Source organism: Protomyctophum bolini, assembly GCF_963924005.1.
Source record: "Protomyctophum bolini genome assembly, chromosome: 7".
Lineage (NCBI taxonomy): Eukaryota > Metazoa > Chordata > Actinopteri > Myctophiformes > Myctophidae > Protomyctophum > Protomyctophum bolini.
Genome location: NC_137868.1, coordinates 46,880,082 through 46,902,452, shown reverse-complemented (window position 1 = coordinate 46,902,452; position 22,371 = coordinate 46,880,082). Strand labels below are relative to the sequence as shown.

General features: G+C 44.1%; 1 protein-coding gene across 1 annotated transcript in view; it reads left to right on the top strand.

Moving 5' to 3' along the window:
• The window catches only part of LOC308318225 (copine-4-like), a gene marked incomplete at both ends in the record, with an annotated part of 236,256 nt that overhangs the window by 117,762 nt on the left and 96,123 nt on the right, over positions 1-22,371 (top strand). The window contains 2 exons of the mRNA XM_080767684.1: positions 12,120-12,209; positions 22,267-22,365. Of these exons, the coding sequence (XP_080623810.1) occupies positions 12,120-12,209; positions 22,267-22,365 (189 nt within the window). The remainder of the gene's footprint in view (positions 1-12,119; positions 12,210-22,266; positions 22,366-22,371) is intronic.

The following is a 22,371-nucleotide window of genomic DNA, read 5'->3' as shown; positions in this document are numbered from 1 at the left end:
GCCTGGAAGGCTCACTCAACTTTTGAACGAAGTTGAACGTGAGAAAGTGACGTTCACACACGCCCGGAAATGAACGCGTTCACAATGACGTTCATCAGGCAGAAATACAGTACGCTCCGTTCACATTCAGCCGAAAGAAGAACGCGTTTGTGAACTATCGTTCTTTGAACGCGTTCGGGTTACAACACTGACCGTTGCCACTTTTTGTTGTGGGATTTAGTGAAGAGCTAATTATTGAAAGGCAAAATGTAACTATACTTTTATTAGAATGACTGTCATGGTCATTTTGACAAAATAAACGACATCTTTCTTTGAGATTTACATTAGACAATAATAAAAATCTGATTGTTTTCTCTCCGATTACGATCTTTTCCGATCACCCGATCCGATCGGCACGACCCTAGAACCAGTGGATCACTGCATGGGTATTCAGAGCTCCAGGAGGTTGGTGGGATTGCTCAGCCTGTTGACTGTATAGGTCACCATGTCCTGGGTCTGGGTGAAGTGTACTCTGTGAACTGTTTGTATTTGGTTCAAGATACTTTTTTCCCAGGGGGAAAAAAACATATATATCTGCTCGCACACTTCTAAACTTCATTTGGGTCAGCCAAGATGGCTATGAGTTCTGACTCTAGCCTATTCTGGGCTGTGCCGTGTGTTCAGTGCAGAAGAAGGGAGAGCTATTATGTCTCTTCTGTACAGGCTGATGAAAGGATATATGGATGCAAACATGTATTGTGCAATAGAGGTTTTATTTTCACTTGAGACTTTTGTTGTTTTGTGTACTATAATTATTAGGTTATTGATGTTTGTTTTCCTTGTAGAAATGCGGCCATTCCTTTCTCAGTGGTTTATTGTGTTGTTCTGGCTTAGTCATGACCAATATAAAGGTCTCTCTCGCCTCATACACACGTATAGAACAAATGTTCTTCTGTGCTCTGCCTGTGTTTGATGGCCACCTCAATGCTTTTCCAATGGGAGCCAAGTGGTTTGACCAAATATTTGTGTTTGATTGGGAGGGAGGGGGGCAGAACACAGCCGCCGTCATGATGATGATGTGTGTTTTTGTTCTTGTTGAGGGAACCGTCGAGGCGCCGAAGATAATTTCCTGAATCGGGGAAACTGCCGTCAGGTTGTAAATCACTGCTGTTGTACGTTGTTTCACACTGTCGCCTGTGTGAAGCATGCACACGCACACGCACACACACACACACACACACACACACACACACACACACACACACACACACACACACGATTGTAGTGTGCCACTCCTGTGAGGAAGGGCAGGAGATGTAAGGAGAGACACAGGGACAGACTGAGTACAAAAACACAAACAGCAGGTAGTTTCTTGTGATTTGCATATCAGCTCCAAAACATGAATGCTTAGTTTTACAAACACAAATCATGGTCTTCTTCAGATAGACAGCAGCTGTCTGCCAGTCAGAGAGAGCACTATAAACTACTGTGAAACAGCAGTAGAAGAGCTGTCAGAGTTAAACACTGCAGACAAGCGCATCAGAAGAAGACATGGTAGTGAGTTTATTGTTCTGAAAGTGCCTGTTTTCAACTGAAAACAAATACAAAACAATATGGCGGCTCTCATCCTACTATAAATGTGCCACGTCGCTGTGTTCGTGCGTACGTGTGTGTAGGGTTGTATTGCACGTAACTCGAGAACCTGAGCTCTGCCAGTGGGCCTAATGACGCCAACTCCTCTCACCTGTGCAATGTCCAGCCTCTGCCTCAGCCAATTGAGGCTCAACCAATCAGGCTTAAAAGTACACTTTTCAGTTTGCAGTCTTCACACACACACAGGCACACAGGCACATACACAGATCTCCATGTGGGACACCGGCTGACAGTTAAAACGGGTGCTATGACAACATATATCATTAGGTTCCCAAGTTGCATCGTTCCCAAGTATAGGCCGCGTGGCCGACTGCGACGGGCACGTACAGGTCTAGTGCCAAGAAAGGAGCATGATGATGTGGCATGTGGCACAGTTTTAAAAGTAAAAGAAAGGCAGGAAAATGAGGAAAGGAAAAGTTTAAGCAAAGCTTTTTCCACAAATTGTACAAATTAAGGACTTCCCCATGTGGCAAACTATTTTCTTAAACACATAGTACCAGAGTATGAGATAGACAGTATTAGACAGTATTATACATTTGCGTGCACTCACTGTGCATTATACATTATTATGTCAGTCGCGCAAACATTCTCATGTCAAGGACCCCCAAAAATATATGTAATTGGCCTCCGACCCCCATCTGAAAACATGTTGTTCCAGCAAACCCCCCAGAAGCAAAGATTGGAGTTAAAAACGTTCACTCTGAAAGAATATACAGGTATATTCAAAGATTTGCGCCACATTTTCACGATTTTCAAAAAAACCTACAAGGTTGTAGATCTGCTATTTTTTAGCTAAAGTACAGAATAATGCTTAAAACACCAAAAGGTGTTCCCGTCCTGAACAGGTTAAAGACATTTAGTCTTAGTATACGCGTGACATCATCATCATCAACATACATCCAAACAGAAAAGTCATAATCTAATTGCATTAAACGACATTGAGACCGGATCTCCATGTTTGTTGTCGAAACCCTCCGACGCCTCTTTGACATTATTTGTCTCTAAAGATGTCACCATTTCTGGCTAAACAGACAGTGGATAATATGTGTGCTATGTCTGCCATCTGCTTGTGTTTGCATTCCCTCAGAGGAGGGATTATGACGGTTTCTAACATTTCAGACAGTCAGCCTCACATATACTGGTCTGCTGAATAAGCAGGGAATAGAATGAAGTAGATACGGCTCAACTATGAAATGAAAGACGTCTTTGTAGAAGTGTACTTTGCAGACGGAACTTTTTAAACTTCTGACAGACCACAGAGGAACGGCAGAGGAAAGTTGAGGTGATTACTGACCATAAAGTCTACAGCCTGCAAAGTAGTCCAGAAACTCAAACTTATAGAAACACTGAGAATCCAGACTTTCTTTTTCTCTCATTAGAGAAAGGAGTGATTAACACTAGGGTGACAAAGCGGTCAAAATGGCACAAATGTTGAACTCAATTAACTTTGAGCAGGAAGCTCGAGCAGGAAAGTTGCACTTTCCTGACTAAATATGTCACTTGCAAGTATGACTCTTAATTATTTTCTTCTCCTCAAAATAATGACTTTAATATTCAGTCAAAGCCGGCCAGCCATTAATGTACCCAGAGAATTGGGGGAAGATAATGGCACTTTAACGTGATGCAATGAGAGACTCATGCAGACTAAAGAGCAGGCCTGGTGGTCAGATTCAAATATGAACATTTTACTGTGTTTTTCTTTTTGACATACAATGTCATGCACGAGGAGTCGACCGAGGCACAGTTCCAGATTCAAGTCCATTCATTGGAGCTCAGCCTGGCATTAAACTATAGAACTGCAGTAGGCCTATAGATTCAAGATTCAAGACTTTATTGCCATGTCAACAGAGTTGATTGGAATTTGTTTCAGTGCTCTAAAAACAGATATACAAATAGACACATATTCACATCACATATTCAGACAGTAGAAAAAGATACCAAAGTACAAACATCATATGAGAGAGACCAATAAATAAGAAGAACTAGAATGTCGCCGCCCTTAGGGGAGGGAGCTCATCCTAGAGTTACGTTGCAGCGCAATATGGGAAGAAGGACATTGCGGGAGTTGACAGACTCCACTTCATGTTTCAGCTGTGTTTGTAAACCCAGTATTGTGTAGAAATTCGGATGGGTTATTAATGATTATTATGTGCTGCGCACGCACGCACGCACGCACGGTCGCACGCACACACACACACACACACACAGGCTGTCCCAGAAGATTCAGGGTTCGAATGTTCGCTCGTTAGGGTTGGCACTCGAATCTTAATTAATGGGCTTGAACCATTCGTTTTTTTAATTTATCTATTTATATTAAATAATGTATTATTATTATTATTATTATTATTATTATTATTATTATTATTATTTTACTAAGAGTACTATGTTCATGTTGTGTTTACAATAATTTTAAAGTCCTGCATGACAGCAGAAGAGACAAACACTGACACACACACACACACCCGTGCAGAGAGGGGCAGGGGCTCAAACCCCAAAAATGGCACATGTGTGCAAGCGCGTCGTGAGCGCCAGTTTTAGGGGGTGGTCTTCCTGTGGGGTCCCTTGTACTATTTCACACCAGAAATGTAGTGGTCTTACATTAGATATCTTATGCTAATGGAGCAAGATGTTCCACAATAACTTAAAATAAGCAATATGTTACCATTAGTCTCATCTCTCATTACCATATAACAATGAAAATATAGTAGCCTATTGGCCATCATTCTTATTCTTCAATACAATACCAATGATCAAATAAAACAAATAAGTCAGGTGAAGATTAACATTTTGAATTTTATAATAAGAATAAGAATTACATTTGTTTCAAATTATGACATTCAAAATAAAGTGCTATGTATCAGAATAAAATACATAATAACAAAGCTTGCCTTGATAAATAATACAATACTCAGCAGCGTAATTTAGCCTCGATGAAGACCACTTGTGTGGTGCATGGATCACCCATTCGCCCACATTTATAATGGCAGCTTTCTGTTGGCCAATGTCACGGAAAATGTCTAATACTTTTGTGCTATTGATTGGAACGTCCTTCTCAATTGCGATTAAAAGAAGATCTGACAACCTCTCCTCTGTGCAGAGGCTGCAAAGTTTAGTTTCCACCAGTTTAAGTTTGGAAAATGAACGTTCCACAGTTGCTGTGTATGATGGGACGAGGCACTCAAATGGTGCCATAGATCTTACGCAGCCTACACATGTTAGGGAAACCCTGATCTGCGTTGTTCTCTTTGACAACTGAAAGCATGGCTTTCATAGTGACTGGTGAAGGGCATGAATAACTGTTGTGAAAGACCCTAAAGCTTGCTGTCTGCAATTTAGTTTCCTCTTCGATGTTGTAGAATTATGTTATGCAGAGCTTCTTCACTGCTTTGAGTGCCTCTGTTGGGATCATAGGTGTTATCCAGTTCTTGGAGACTGCCAGGCAATGCAAGGCATTCAGGATTTCCATTGTGGAGTTCTTTCCCTCCGGCTCCTTTAAAACGTCGCTGGAACAGTAACGTTTTTCAACTAAGTTAAAATAGATGTTAAGACAATGTGCCTGACAGTGCACATACAAGGCCTTTGGATTTTGCTTTAAGATTCTCGCCTGAAGTCCCTTAATGCGCCCGTTCATGTTGGCAGCTGTTAGCAGAGCTATCATTGAAGTGTAGGAAGAGTATAGATAGCTATGGAGACTGGTCAGAATATACGGAGGATTAGGAAATAAATAAGACACGAGTAGGCAGCGTCAGTTCACATCATCCACTCGTCAGCTTGTTGACACAGAACACTGACGAGAGGCGTTTATTTAGCCAATATATACACTCACGTTAATGGGCACTTCCTGTTAAGGATTTGTCACTTCAGAATAAGACCATGTATATACACAATATAGATCACATTCCAACAGCAGCCCCATCATATCCTTGACACCGGATGATTTTCTTCCAGTAGAGTGCTGATGGCACATTAGACACCTGAATGAAGCGCTCCTTGATTATCATCTTGTGCACATTATCTGACAACAAAAGAAACCTGTTCAGTGTGTGAAACATCTGTAGTTTCATCCATTAGTATGGAAAAGATTTCACTCTCTTCAATTTCGGTTTGGACGTCACGTCTTACCGAGGTGGCTAAAGCCTTGACCAAGTCATTCTGGGTTCTGTTTGAAAGGAGTGAGCCAACGGGTCCCTGCTTTTCTTTCACTGCATCAAGGTGTAATTTAATTACACTGTCGCGCTTGCTCCACGCTTCCACCAACTCTAAGAAATTCCCTCGATTTTCGCTTGATGGGGTCTCATCATCTCCCCTAAAAGCCATTACCCTGTCTTGCCAGATAAAGAGTAATGTCTATCAAACGAGACAATATTTCTCGGTTTCTCTCCTTCTCTCTATCTTTTGTGGCTCGGAACTCAAGGTCACCCACTTCAAAAGCTGCCACCAATTTTTTGTTTTTTAAATGCATTCCCCCTCACAACTGAAAGCCATGCTTTCAGTTGTCAAAGAGAACAATGCAGATCAGGCTTTCCCTAACATGTGTAGGCTGCTTATCTATGGCACCATTCCAGTGTCCACAGCAACTGTGAAATGTTCTTCTGTTGGTTGTGTCTCCTCATCAGATTCCATTTACCTTCAACACACCTGATAGCTGATTGAATTAGAGGTTCTGTTGGTTCTGCTAGGCTGAATAGTGCATTAGGTCTACTTGTTTTAAGCTTAAACAGTAATCTACATTATATACTGTATGTACCAAGACACCGTTGAGGTGAGAAACAGCTAATGCAGTAACATGCAAGCTTCAGCTTCAGCACTAGTAGTAGGCTACTACCTATAGCTACAGCCTACTACTTAATAATCACATTGATTGGAAATTGTGTGGGACCATGGGGGGTGAACTTACCATGCTTGCTGCCTGTCTCAAATCAAGTTGTTGAGAGCTGCTGCACTGCACTGAAGGTTATTAGCTTAACGAGGTCACAGTGACATGGTGGTAGCGCAGTCAGGGCACTTGACATGATTAACATCTCTGCATCAGGTGAGAACGTGAAACTAAAACTGACTGATGGCAGCCAGCACATTAAAATTACAATTTTGAAACAATAATTATGATAGTGGAATTATCATTACTCGTCTTGAAGGGGGCTCCTTGGGGGCCCATTAACCCAGTCTCATTTAGACCTGTGGACGATTCTGCCAAAATCTTCTAAATCCTGACAGTTTTCTGAAACACCTCATGTTTCTATGTCAGTGGTTCTCAAACTATTTCATGTCAAGGACCCCCACTCTCAAAAGATGTTGTTCCAGGGACCCCCCAGAAGCAAATATTTGAGTTAAAACGTTCACTGTGAAATAATATATATTCAAAGATTTGCAAACATTTTGACAAATAAAAAAAAATAGCAGATCTACAAGCTCATAGTGTGGCACTCGGTGCCGCGCTATGAGCTTGTAGATCTACTATTTTTCAACAGGTACAGTTTAAAATAATTAAAGTGGTTAAAAACTAAAAGGCGACGCCGATGCGGCGTCAGGTCAAAATGGGTTAAGGGCCAATTGGCCACGTAAGCCCTGATTGGCCATTTTGGCCCCACATTGGCCCCTAATGTCCCCCCCAGGGCCCCCAAAATAGGGGCAAAAAAAAACAAAACAACTGTTTTTTTGTTTGTGTGTGTGTGTGTGTGTGTGTGTGTGTGTGTGTGTGTGTGTGTGTGTGTGTGTGTGTGTGTGTGGCTGGCTTTGCCATCGTAGACACACGCACACCCTGGGTAAATAGAACACACACACACACACACACACACACACACACACAGTTGTGTGGCGTTTGCCGTGTGAGTTCACCAAGCGTAGTTGTGTGGCGTTTGCCGTGTGATAGGCGAGAAATGTGTTTTTCGGGTTGTTGCTGCAGGCGGTGGCCGCCATGTGTGTGTTCGCCTGTCCGGCACAGCAGCCAGAGGGGGGGGAGGGGGCTGAGTTATAGGATGAGCTGGTGTGGAGCAGAGGCAGCGAGATTGGACATTGATGGGTCGGAAATCATCCCGGTCGCGTGGTTCATGTAACGCGTGTGTCACTGTGGAGGCCGTAGACTACAATGCGCCGTTGGACTGGCCCCATGAAGTGAACGGAGTTGGCGTAACTCGGCAAAGTGCACGACCTACTTTGACGTATAGGCAGGTGGTGTTGCGCAATAACGTGTTCTTTCATATAAATGGGTATTGTACTGTAAATATGACAGTTGCATGGATGCAAAGTAGTGGTTGATGTCTGGACAGGCATGCTGTTTGTGTTGTGCATGGTGAGATGTGTGCAAGCGGTGTGGTTTGGCAGGAGAATTAAGGCGCTGACTATTAGTGTGGCAGGATGCAAAACGTAAAAAATTCATGAGAGAGACCAATAAATAAGAAGAATGCAACGTTACAATTCATGGTACATGAACAGCAATTCCTCGCAGTTCATCGTTCTTACAAAGCAGCTTCACGCTGTATAGAGTGCGAGTGGAAAGAGGGTCTGCTTTCAGGAGGCGCACAGCCTCGGGATGAGTGCTGTTCTTGGAGCGGGAGGTATTGCACTTTTTAGAGACTCTTACCTGAGGGCAGGGGTGCAAAAAGAGAGCTGGCAGGGTGGGAGGGGTCGGCGATCACCTTCTGCATCCGACGCTTGGTGCGAGTGGAGTAGATAGAGGAGACAGGGAGGTCGAGGCCGATGCTTTTTGACGCCGTGCGTACCACCCTTTCCAGCTGTTTTCTCCAGATGGTACACTGCCAACGCAGACAAATTGTACGCTGGAACAATGAACTAACAGACACTGAAGGAACAGATGGGTAGCTGTAGTAGCTACTGTACACACATGGGAGTGATCACAAGGACGAGGTGCAGCTGGAGTAGCCAGGGACCAGAATGGTGTTGATTTTGTCGACGAAAAATGCTCGTCGACTATCTTTTTTCACAGACGAAAATTAAATGACATGAAAACTAAGCTACTGTATGATGACTAAAACTAAGACTATATGTATTGACAATTTTGTCAACAAATATAGACTACACTAAAACGTTAGGAAGGGACTAAGTGGACAAGAGATCCAGTATAAGTCATTTTACACTTGTTTGCATGCTGAAAATAGCCTATCTACAAGCTCACAACTCAGGCTCGCAGCGCGACACGTTGTGAGCTTGTAGATCGGCTAGCTTGTAGATCAGCTATTTTCAGCAGCTGTCAAATCTAACATTTTGACGGCATCAAGGCCTGCCAAAATAGTCGACTAAATCAACTAAAATCTTATGCTATTTAGTCGACTAAAACTAGACTAACACTAAAACATTCCGGGTGACGAAAATGTGCACAAAAAATAAGTGAAAACTATTCAAGAGACTATGACTAAAACTTAAAATAGAAGTGTGCTGCCAAAAACCAGACCACCAGAATCAGGAGAAGCTATAGGATCAGGTAACACGATGGCCTTAGGGGGTGTTTTGCTATTCTTGCCACTTTTCCTCAGCAAACAACAAAGTTTAAATGATGGAGATACAGTATTGAGACTTCTGCCCGACAGCAATAATATGATATTTGTAAAACTGTGCAACTATAGTTGGCGGAGGCATGTGTGGCAATTCTTGTTATTCCCTTCTTTTTTTAATTTATTTGTACATATTTTTTGGGGCTTTTTGCTTTTATTGATAGATTACAGTAGTTTGACAGGAACGGGGGAGAGAGATGACACACACACACACACACACACACACACACACACACACACACACACACGCAGCAAAGGTCGTCGGGATCTGGACTCGAACCCGCGACACGCTGTCAGGCTGGATTTACCAGCCTATAGGTGCCTGGACCGCTCGGCAGGCCCATGCAGGCAAATTCTGGTTAGGATTTTAACGGTACAGGGGAATGATCATCTGGTCGTGAATCTCATGAAACCTCACGGTGTTTTAAGCAGCTGGTACAGATAAGCTCACTCTTTAAACCTGCCATATGGAGAGCAATAAATACTAAAATGCTAATAAAACAGAGCGTGTATACCTCACTGATTCTCAAACTGTTTCATCTGTGGTGGAGTGCTCAGATCATGCCGTGTGTTTATTGCAAAACGTTAAACACAAGTGTCTGTGGTAAATGGTATGAAATGGTAAACGGTGCATTTATATATATATAGCGCCTTTATATCCAAGGCGCTTCGCATAGATTGTGATATCAATTCACCCGTTCACGTACACACATTCGTATATACACGGATGGCGGCGGAAACCATGATGCAAGGCACTATATAGCCATCACATCAGGAGCAATTTGGGGTTCAGCGTCTTGCTCAAGGACACATCGACACCGACTCATGGGGGAGCTCATATTATAGGTTCGAACAGGCAACCTTGCGGTTCCCATCCGCCACCCCTCTGTGCGCTCCATGAAGGAGAAGCCGGACTGTGCGGAAAAAGGTGGAGATTAATCCGTTTCGACATGGAGTTACACCTTGGGCATGTCTTTCGTGCCGTCACCAAATCTACGAGGGAGTTAGGGCCGATTCATACTCCTATTTTACCGCTGTGTTTCGGCGCTGTAGTGCCGAAATAATTTCGGCTCGTCAGACATTTTCAGTAGCACCGAAGAGCCGACTTTAGGACGGTACCCCCCCCCCCCTCCCCCGAACCTCAAATGACGTCACATTGTAGGCTCTACAGCGCCGAACCGACTTTTATTCGGCTCTAAAACAGGAGCATGAATCGGCCCTTACGGATTCAAACAAGTGGAGTCCACAGTAAGGAGAGGGCTTATATTGAAGACCTCAAAAAGCAGATTGCTCCAGGGCGTGCGTTGGGCCTGGGGTCAATGGATTCCCACCACAGGTTTACTAACTTTCTGGACAGAACGGAGCTCCTATAAGGGGAGATGTTTTAGAAGTCTTCACCGAGAGTTGACTTGTATAAGTAACGACTCGTATTGGCTCTCCGAGCAGCAGGAGAGCAGCGCTGTCGTGGTTGAGTTGGCATGCTGATGTCTCTCTCTCTCTCTCTCTCTCTCTCTCTCTCTCTCTCTCTCTCTCTCTCCTTTTCCATGTATTGCTGTTTGTACCTTGCTTGGTTTTTGTTCCATATACTGTTTGGAAAGAAGTCTACGCAAATAATAATTAAACTGAGCAAATCCACTAAACTAATTAAAACCATAATGACCTCACAGCCTGAGGATGGGGCGTGGGTGGTAATGGTAACCCTGTCACCATGCGTTTCTTTTCAATGAATTTAACGCTTTGCTCTGCTCTGCAAGCTAAGTCTGCGAATGTTTATGTTTTAACTGTGTGAAAGAGGTCTTTTTCATAAGTTCCAACTTCAAATCTATACCTTCCTGAACGGCAGCGGACATCAATCACGGACAAAACGCAGCATATATACCTATGCCCTTCCATTATCCACAAAAAATAAAACGCTATTAACAACAGTATAGATATTAGATTTTCAAACTGGCCATTTATTTATAAATTTAAAAAAAAGCAGCCAAAATTAAATGTGAAAAGTTTCGGAAGTGGAGCTCTGCTGTCAATGTTCAAGTCCGTCTCTCGTAGATATACGGTACAAGAAGTCAAGAGTGGATTTCGTTCATGAATAACGTTGATGAGTCTCGCCGGTGTTCCTCTGTTACCATTTTTCTTTGAGGGACAGGTTTTGACAGGTGTTGGATAAAGAGCCGGGAAGCACAGACATGTAGAGAGGTTGAATAATATCCTCCTCACACGGAGTTATATAGCCCCTCAAAGCTCCCAAACTAATTCAAGGGCAACATTTTCCAACGTTTTCGTCTACAATTTACAATTTACAATTTAGGCATTTAGCAGACGCTCTTAATCCAGAGCGATTTACATTAAGCAAGAACAAAAAAGCATGGGAATACATCACATAAAAACATTTATCATGAAACATGCGTAAGCTAAGAAAGTAACAGTGGAAATATCTATAATGAAACTATACATATAAGCTATACATCTATACTACTATGCTATACATATGTACTATGACGTGCTATATGACTACATACAATGCACTTATGCTGTCTACATAACATGCTTATAAGTCTGTATCAAATGCTATCTAAGTCTACAGAATTGGCTTATTAGCCATGGCTATTTGAAACCTGTGTGTTCATGGAGAGCTATATAGCATTCTCTTTCAGATAGAACCTCTTACAGAGCGTCATGAGCCACTATATAGTAGACTGCTACACTTACAGGTTGAAAATGTTGCCTTTGAAATCTATGTATTTGGAGCTATAACAGAGTATGCTGACATTTGAAAATGTCATGTAGAGTTTGTCCTTTGTCCTAAAAAACTCTCTCTCTCTCTCTCTCTCTCTCTCTCTCTCTCTCTCTCTCTCTCTCTCTCTCTCTGTCTCTGTCTCTGTCTCTCTCTCTCTCTCTCTCTCTCTCTCTCTCTCTCTCTCTCTCTCTCTCTCTCTCTCTCTCTCTCTCTCTCTCTCTCTCTCTCTCTCTCCCCCACAGACTGTAATGAACAATCTGAATCCAGTGTGGCAGACATTCAGGGTGTCTCTCAACTCTCTCTGCAGTGGACACCATGAACGCAAGATACAGGTAGCACGCACGCGCACGCACGCACGCACGCACGCACGCACGCACGCACGCACGGTGGTGAGCATCAAATAATATGATTGGCTGGTTCTGGCTGGAAGCGCTTTGGACAAAAGCGCTATATAAATGCACCAGGGGTGTAGTGTGTGTGTGTGTGTGTGTGTGTGTGTGTGTGTGTGTGTGTGTGTGTGTGGGGGGGGGGGGGGTTGGGGAGCGCCATCCCCCCCAGTTCTCTCACGTCTAAAATATATTTTTTTTTGGAAAAAATATGTTATTTTTGTATGGATACGGTTAAGCATTGTAAACCCCCGTTTCTAAATCGGCCGTGCACGATGCGCATGTGCATGCACGTGCATGCACGTGCATGCACACGCGTGTGCATGCTGTGTCTCACGGGGGGGGGGTCCCCCCCCACCTCGAAAAGTATACCACTATACAGCACTGAAATGCACCATTTACCATTCATGACTTTCAAGTGTGCGCCCTGAACCGGAACAGGTTGAGAACTAAGCTAGCTAACATTACAATAAAAGTGCTTGTCTGTGAACAGGGCTGGATTAGCAGCACCCTGAGGGGGCCCAGCAGGCACTGAAGCTCACCGAGCCCCCCCTAACACATTGTAATGTCTGCCCGGTCATTTAGAAACGGAGTTTTAATCCATTTAGGTTCTTACGTTGACAATTTTTTTTTCTGAAATACCTAATGTTTCTAATATCAGTGGTGCTCAATATTCCATGTCAAGGAACCCCAAAAATGATGGCCTGCACCGCCGATCCCCATCTGAAAATATGTTGTTCTAGTGACCAAAGATTTTAGTTAAAAAACGTCCGCTCTGAAAGAATATAGTATATTCAGAGATTTGCAGCCACATTTTCACGATTAAAAAATAAATTAATAGCAGACCTACAAGCTCATAGCGTGGCACTCTGTGCCGCGCAATGAGCTTGTATATCTGCTATTTTTATATAGCATAACATGATGCTTGAAACAACACCAAAAGCGGTTCCCGTACAGAATGGCTTATAATCATGAGACTGACCGTCTGCATGAAATAAGAGCCATTGATTTAACTGTATATCGCCTCAGGGCCGCAGCTGTACAAAGTATAACAACATACTGATCAAATAAAACATCGGCTCGCGTTAGGAATCCATGAATTGTGATTCCTCTGTTCGAAAATCATCAGGGGAATTAGAAACAGCTGTTTTGCAGCTCCCTCGACCTTCATTCAATTGTTGCTCTGTCGGTCGGTCTACCGAATTGTTTTGGCGTTTGCGTAGCTACGTGCATGCGTGCGCCTACAGTATCTACATGCTATTTTTCTCCTCTCTCTCTCTCTCTCTCTCTCTCTCTCTCTCTCTCTCTCTCTCATTCTCTCCTCTCTCTCTCTCTCTCTCTCTCTCTCTCTCTCTCTCTCTCTCTCTCTCTCTCTCTCTCTCTCCCCTCTCTCTCTCTCTCTCTCTCTCTCTCTCCCCCCGAACCCCACGAGGACATGTTTCAGTGATGAATGGAAGCAATAAGGCATTAAACTGCTGCACTATACCAGGCGCCGTTCCCTCGTTTCCTAGCGAACGACGTATTGTATAACTTTAACTGTATAGCCTCTGTACAGTAAGTCATTATAACGCGCGGCTGCTAAATGTTTCATATACCCAAACCGACAGCTCCGTCAGCTCGCTCTCGTCGTGTGGGGAGGAGTTGTTATAAAATGTCTTTGAAGTTTACGTTTCTATACCGTACACGGTATAGATGGCGTCGCTCTTCTCTCCGTATTTCAAGTTTAGATGTGGGTTTTTTTTTAGCAGCCTATACTTCGTCACACAAGATTGAGTCGAGAAAATAGCCGATCTACAAGCTCACACTGTGTCGCATGGCGATGCGATGTGAGCTTGTAGATCGGCTATTTTCTTTGGGAGTGTTTCTATAGGAATGTATAATGTAATACAATTAGCCTATATGTCATGGTATTCTCTCTTTAACCCATTCTGGGCGGGAACCCATTTTGGTGTTAGCACTATGTTATGCTTTAGCTATTGAAAAATAGCAGATCTACAAGCTCGTAGCGCGCCACCGAGTGGCGCGCTACGAGCTTGTAGGTCTGCTATTCTTTTAAATCGAAGAGCGACTGACGTAGAAGACATTTTTTTAGAATCTGATCTCAGGTCAGAATGGAAAACTGTCAGGATGTGTAGAAGACATTTTTAGAATCTGATCTCAGGTCAGAACGAGCACTGCAGCTATAGCCGACGCCAATTATGTATCGAGGACAGTCGGAGAAACGATCGTAACAGAGTTTTTAATCCCCTTTTTAAATGCCTGAAGAAGGAAACTTTGCCATCCGAAACGTCAGTGATGCTTGCGGAACTCGACTTCGTCTCGTTCCCCTGTCACTGTCGTGGCAATAATCACGTTAAACAACACCCTCTCGTGTAATATTGCTTAAATCTTTGCTTAGAATCGGACGTTATATGATTTAGATCGAGAGTTATTCACGTTTTTAAGATTTTCGGTCTCATCGGCTGAAATGGGGGGGGGGGAGCATTTTCGATGACGTTTACCACCTGGTAAATAACATTGAATGTTGCCCACAACAGGCCCTCCCAGCCTGTGGAGCGATGCGATGCGGTTTTGATATTGATAAATCTCTGTCCCTTTTGATCAATCTGCGTCCCTGAGTGCTGGGCGTTACTAATTGATTGAACGGAGCGTTGCCGCTCTGGGTGTTTGTTTTGTTCTTCCCTTTCTAATCTAAACAACGTGACACGTTTAAAAAGTGTTTATAGAACCTAAACACTTGGATTTAGTGACCCTTTCATTTCTTTTGGTGTTTGTATACCGTTGGCCGTTCACTTTTTAATTTGATTACGTGTGAGTGTCCGGGACCGCAGGAAGAGAGGACTGTGGAGAGGACTAATTAGCCTCTGTAATGAAAACAGTGGCCTACTCAATCTTTTTACTTTTACTTTTTAAAACGTGATATTGCAACGTAGAACTACTCCGTTACAAGTGGCAAGTACGGAATTGAAAATGTACTTGAGTAAAAGTACAAAAGTATCGGCATCAAAATGTACTTCAAGTACTAATAATAATAATAATAATACATTTTATTTATATGGTGCCTTTCAGGTCACTCAAGGTCGCCTAACAAAACAGAAAAGAAATACAATACAATAAAGCAAGTTTAAAATACACACAAAGGCATGCAGCAGACTTCTACTCAAGGTGGGAGTAGGCTTGTCTGAAAAGGTGAGTTTTGAGGTGGGATTTGAAGGTGGGGAGTGAGTCCATGTTTCGAATGTCGGGGGGAAGGCTGTTCCAGAGGCGAGGGGCAGAGCGGCTGAAAGCTCTACCCCCCATGGTGGACAAACGAGCTGGGGGAACAGTGAGGTTGGTGGAGGAGGCAGACCTAAGTGACCGGGTGGGAGTGTTGATATGGATGAGATCAGACAGGTAAGGGGGGGAGAGGTTATGGATGGCATTGAATGTGTTGAGGAGGATCTTGTAATCTATGCGGTATGTGATGGGTAGCCAGTGGAGTTGGTGAAGAACGGGGGTGATGTGGGAGATGGCAGGGGTTTTGGTGATGATGCGGGCTGCAGCGTTCTGGACCAGTTGGATTTTATGGAGGAGTTTGTGGGGGAGACCGAAGAGAAGGGAGTTGCAGTAATCGAGGCGGGAGGTGACCAGAGAAAGGACTAGGATGGCAGTGTTGTTGGGGGTGAGTGAAGGGCGGAGGCGGTTGATGTTGCGGAGGTGAAAGTAGGCGGACCGGATGGTGTTATTGATGTGGGTATGGAAAGATAGGGTGCTGTCGAGGACGACACCCAGACTCTTGACCTGGGGGGAAGGGGAAACCGAGGAGTTATCTATGGTGAGTGTAAAACTGGGCTGCTTGGTGAGTGAGGATTTGGTGCCAATGAGGGTTAACTCGGTTTTATTGCCATTTAGTTTGAGGAGGGATGAGGTGAACCAGTCTTTAATTTCATGAAGACAGGCACAGAGGGAGGGTGGTGGGAGGGTGGAGGTAGGTGTGGAGGAGACATAGAGCTGGGTGTCGTCCGCGTAACAGTGGAAATTGACGTTGTGTTTGCGGAATATTGAGCCAAGTGGGAGGAGGTATATTATAAATAATATGGGGCCAAGGACAGAGCCCTGGGGAACACCAGAGGAGAGGGGAGAGGAGTGGGATATGAAAGATTTTAGCTGAATGAACTGAGTGCGGTCGGAGAGATAGGAGTGGAACCAGTGTAGGGGTGTGTCAGATATGCCAATGGAGGCTAGACGGTCGAGGAGGATGGAGTGTGAGATGGTGTCAAAGGCTGCAGTCATGTCGAGAAGGATGAGAATGGATAACTGTCCAGAGTCGGCTGCTAACAGGAGGTCGTTGGTGATTTTTATTAGGGCTGTTTCTGTACTGTGGTGGGGGCGGAAACCGGACTGAAATTGTTCATATAGGTTGTTGTTGGAGAGGTGGGCCTGTAACTGAGTTGCAACAACCTTTTCTAGGATTTTTGCTAAAAAAGGTAAGTTGGAGATGGGGCGGAGATTACTGAAGTTGTTGGGGTCTAAACCAGGTTTCTTTAATAAGGGTGTAACAGAGGCAGTTTTCAGTGGAGATGGGATGGAACCAGATGTGAGAGAGGAGTGAATGATGGCTGTTATCAGAGGGAGTAGAGAGGGAAGGGAGGCTATAACGAGGGGGGATGGCAGGGGGTCAAGTTGGCAGGTCGTAGGTTTGGAAGTCCGGATGAGTTTGGAAAGGTCTGAGGGAGAGGGGAGTTGGAAACAGGAGAGAGGTGCAGAGACTGGGGGATTAGGAACAGAGGGAGGAGGACAACCGGACGTGAGGGGGGCTAGTTGATGGTGAATGGTGGATATTTTGGCGTTGAAGAATGACATTATGGCGTTGCAGTGGTCAGTGGAGTAGAAGTGTGGGGGGAGGGAATCAGGGGGGCGGAGGGAGTTGTTAACCACCGAAAACAGAGCCTGGGTGTTCCCGGCACCGGCAGTGATTTTGTCTGCAAAATATTGGGTTTTGGCTGAGGAGATGGCATTTTTATATTGGAGGATGTGGGCATGGTGCATTTGTTTGTGTACAGTGAGTCCGGTTTTGGTGTACAGTCGCTCAAGCTGACGGCCTTTGGCCTTCAGCTGGCGCAGGTGGGGGGAGAACCAGGGGGCAGAGTGGCGAAATGAGATGTTCCGGGTTTTGAGGGGGGCAAGTGTATTTAGCAGGGAGTGGAGGCCATCATTGTAAATACTGACTAACTGATCTGGGGTGCATGGGGGGGTGATGGTGGGGAGATTTTCAATGCCTGTTATGAGGTCGTCTGGGTTTATGTTTTTGATGTTACGGAGGGTTATGGTACGAGATTGTTTGGTTTTGGACAAGGTGAGACTGAGGTTAAATGAAATGAGTTTGTGATCAGTGAAAGGGAGGTCGGAGGCAGAGAAATTGAGAGGAGTGATACCAGAACAGCAAACTATGTCCAATGTATGACCTTTACAGTGTGTGGGGAAATTGATAAATTGTTTGAGACCAAAACTGTCCAGGCATGAGATGAAGTCCTTAGTGAAAGCAAGATTGTTATTGTCCAAATGAATATTTACGTCACCAAGCAAAATTATATTGGGTGAAAGTGTGCAGATATGAGCGAGAAATGTAGTGAAATCAGTAATAAAATCCTTGTTTGGTTTGGGAGGGCGGTAAATGTTGACTAGAATGGTAGGAGTGGGACCATTTAATTGAAGAGCCACAGCCTCGAATGATTGTGACACTGTTGGCATGGTAACAGTAGACACTTTCCAAGTCTCGCGATATAGAATCGCGAGACCGCCTCCTCTTCCGGATAGACGAGACTTGCTGGTGTAAACAAAGCCATGTGGAATACAGTCATTTAATTGTGAATAATCATCCGGGGTTTGCCAGGTCTCACAGAGACAGAGACAGTCGAGTTTGTGATCGATGAGGAGGTCCTGGAGTAGTTGCCCTTTGCCAGTGAGGGAGCGGGTGTTGAGGAGTCCAAAGTTGACGTCGGAGTGTTGGTTGGAGAAGATGACGTTAGCCGACCTAGCTAGGCTGGCTAGCGTTCTGTGATCCACCCTCCTGTTGGTGTTTTTGGGAGGACGGCGGCGGCCGGAGGACCAGAGCGACGGAATGGCAGTGGAGTCGTCGATGTTATAACTCCGTCCGGAACCGCGGTGGATGTATCTCCGACGGGGAGGAGGGCGAGAGATGTCCGGGAAGAGGTGCAGTACAGACGGGGGAGCGGCAGGGCGGAGGAACCGGAGTTGGGTGAGCTCCGCGCTCATGTACTGAATCAATGCAGACGCTGGATGGATTAAAAGGGACAAAACTGTCCACACGAGTACAAAGCTCACAGCGAGCTTGTAGATCCACGCCATGATCTCCACGGGCTGGTGTCTGGTGAGCCGAGCAGCAGCAGCAGTAACCAGGTATTCCAGGTAAGGAACCCCAGCACGCTACGAGCTTGAACGGAGAAGACAATACTGGTGATACAGTATGCTTCTATGATGAGCCCATGGTGGAGATCAGCAATACCAAGTTCCATATAAGTAAGGTCTGCTGTAGGCGATGCGTGGAATCATAAAAAAGTTTTAAAAACAACCGGAGAGCAGCGGCAGCTAGTCGCGCCAGCGTTCACTCAACCGGAAGACTAGTCAATGACTTGACTAGTGTGTTTACTAAGAGTAAAAGTACTCATATTGCAGAACGTCCCATTTCACAAGTTCAAAAATGTCTGTTGAAAATAGCAGATCTACAAGCTCTCAATGCGTTGTCGCATTGCGACACATTGTGAGCTTGTAGATCGGCTATTTTCAAATGGGCAAAATGTATAGGGGTTGAAGTGGTTAATGTATGCATCTCTAATCAAAATGTAAATCGCCAAAGTAACTAGTAACTAAAGCTTTCAAATAATTGTCGTGGAGTAAAAGTACAAATATTGTATAGCTCTGGGATGTAGTGGAGTATAGAAGTACACGTACTGGAAATTGGAAATACTCAAGTAAAGTACAAATACCTCAAAATTGTACTTAAGTAAAAGTACTTAATTAATGAATGAAAATAAATGAACAATAAACTGGTGTCCGCAGCGAAGCCTTCATGGTCAGATGGGTGGGGAGCGAACACTTGTCTGGGATTTGATTGATTGATTGATTGAAGTATTTATTAACAGTTTTGCAGAATGGGTACATTTCACATGAAAGCACAACTCAACACAAAGACTGTTAACTGTGGACGACACACGTGGAAAGTAACTAAGTGCATTTACTTATAAGCACTGTATTCAAGTACAATTGTGAGGCATTTTGTTCTTTGCTGGAGTATTTTCAATTTCCAATATTTCTACTCCAATATTACTACTTTTATGCACGCACGCACGCACGCTATACTAGCAACATGTTTTTGCAACTAACTGAACTCTGCCTGCGAGCCTGCAGGCCTTCATGTAGTGTTATAGATGCTACGTAAGTCATTTGACATTTACAGAGAGACCTTTTCTTTCTTCCTCTCCATAGTCCATGAACACATGCGCTCGCACGTACAAACGCATGCACGCACGCGACGTGTCTGCAAATCCGCTCTGAGTTTAATTGGACAGCTGCTGACTTGACTCCAATAACCGTAATGAGCAAACTGCCAAGGTGTGTGTGTGTGTGTGTGTGTGTGTGTGTGCGAGCGTGTGCATGCACAAGATTCAAGATTCAATAATTTATTTGCCATGTCAACAAGTTGATAGGAATTTGTCTTGGTTCATACTCAACATATATATACAGACAACCATAGATACATAAACAAGAAGGACAATACAATACAGAAACCAGCGGCATAGGAAATTACATGCACACGTGCATGCATGCGCGCGTGTGCACACGTGCGTTTGTGCACGCGTGCGTGCGTGCGTGCTCTCCTGACCTCTCTGTAACCGCACATTACACACTCAAATGGCCTCGCGCATATTCTATATGGGTGTCAAGGGCCTGCTTGTAGGCCAAATGCAACTTGATCAGTTGTTCCAGGGCAGACGCACGCACATTGTATTTTTCTTCTCTTCTCTCTCTCTCTCTCTCTCTCTCTGAGACTCAGAGCATGGTCCTTTACGTGGAACGTTGCCAGTTTAACCGATTAAAACAGAATAAATCTGACCCGTCTGAAGTGAGTCTGAAGTGACCGGGCCTTTTTGCTCGGCAGCACCACGCCTATATGGAACAGCCTCCCGATGGACCTGAGAGTGCCGCAGACTGTGGAATGCTTTATAAAACAGGCCTGAAAACCTTCCCGTTTCGGAAGGCCTTGTTGTGTTGGTACTGTCGCTTTGCACTGTTTTTTTTTTTCACTGTTTGTTAACCCCTTCTATGATAGGTTATATGTTTTTAACCATGTAGCACTCTGGGATTCCTTGTGAATGAAAAGTGCAATATGAATAAATTCATTATTATATTTGTACTGTACTGTACTGTACTGTACTGTACTGTACTGTACTGTACTGTACTGTACTGTACTGTACTGTACTGTACTGTACTGTACCTGTACTGTGTGTCTGTGTGTTAGGCTGTGCAACAGTGACAACAAACGCTATAACGCTATTTTCGTGCTTGGACAGACAGACCCATAGGGACAGACCCTGCGGGGACACACATAGCTGTCTATTGTTGTGGTTGCACCACTCACAAAGCAGATGTGTCATTTTGTACTTGGCTATTTTTGAAAATGTGTGCAAATCGTTGACAGGAAAAGGTTTGAGGCACCGGGGCCAACATGGCAACATATATGTTTTTTTCCAGAAAACCACGTTTTCTGGAGAAAAAAAAACGCCTGGGAATTGTTGCCTGGGAAAAAGGAAGTCTGGAGTTGTTGTAACCCCTGTGACCCGACTCCGGATAAGCGGTTGAAAATACTGTGCTGTTGTATGTGTTCTCCGTTTCTGCTATAACTTCTGCAACATATATACAAATTGCATTTCTATACAAGTAGTGTTCCTTTTAAATTAAAACATTGTTAAAACTTTTCCCCATTGACCACCATTATGACATGGACCAATAGTTACATAATATCATTTTTGATATGTGATAGAGAGAGTTGGTGCCAGTGCAGTTTTACTTTTAACCCATTTCGGGCAGGAATGCCTTTTGGTGTTTCATGTTATACTTTAGCAATTGAAAAATAGCAGATCTACAAGCTCACAGCACGCCACCGAGTGGCGCGCTATACGAGCTTGTAGGTCTGCTATTTTTGAAAAGTCGTGAAAATGTGGCACAAATCTTTGAATAATATTATATTTTCAACTACATTTTTTTCAACTAAAAAAATTGCTTCTGTGTGGTTCCCTGCAGGTAACAACATATTTTTTAGATGGGGGTCCGTGGACAAATACATACATAATTCTGGGGGTCCTTGACATCAAATATTGAGCACCACTGACACAGAAACATACGGTATTTCAGAAAACTGTCATGATTCAGAAGACATTTTCTTTATTTCGATGTCAGGTCTAAATGGCTTAATGGTAGCAGCAGCTGTCATGAGGGCGGATTCTGAAAACAACACGAGAAACGATTCACACCAGAGAGTCTTAACGCTTTTAGAACTTTAGAGATATGTTCTTTTTGGCCGACTGCATTGCCGGCTGATTGAGTCCCGAGAGATACAATTCAACCTCGAGCAACGTGGTTTTTTGCAACGCATTTCTGATCACACAAACAAGTTCGCTCGCACAAGCCATCAAAAATGTCACCCTCGAACCGCATGTGCACGAGCGCACACGCACGCACACGCACACACACACGCACACACACGTCACACACACACACACGAGAACAGCGAGTGCTAGGACGCGAAGGCGAGGACAGTTTGATTATTATATTGAAATTTGGCTACAGAGAGACAAGAGAGACAACAGATCACCGCTGCAAGATTCAAGGAACAGGTGTCACAAATCATGGCATGATGAGGACAGTTACATAACATAAACCATACAAGTGTTGAAAATAAAAGTTTCTCTCTCTCTCTCTCTCTCTCTCTCTCTCTCTCTCTCAGTGTACAGTCTGGGACTGGGACTCCAATGGGAAGCATGATTACATCGGTGAGTTCGAGGCGACCTTCAAAGAGATGAAAGGAGCAATGGATGGAAGACAGGTATGA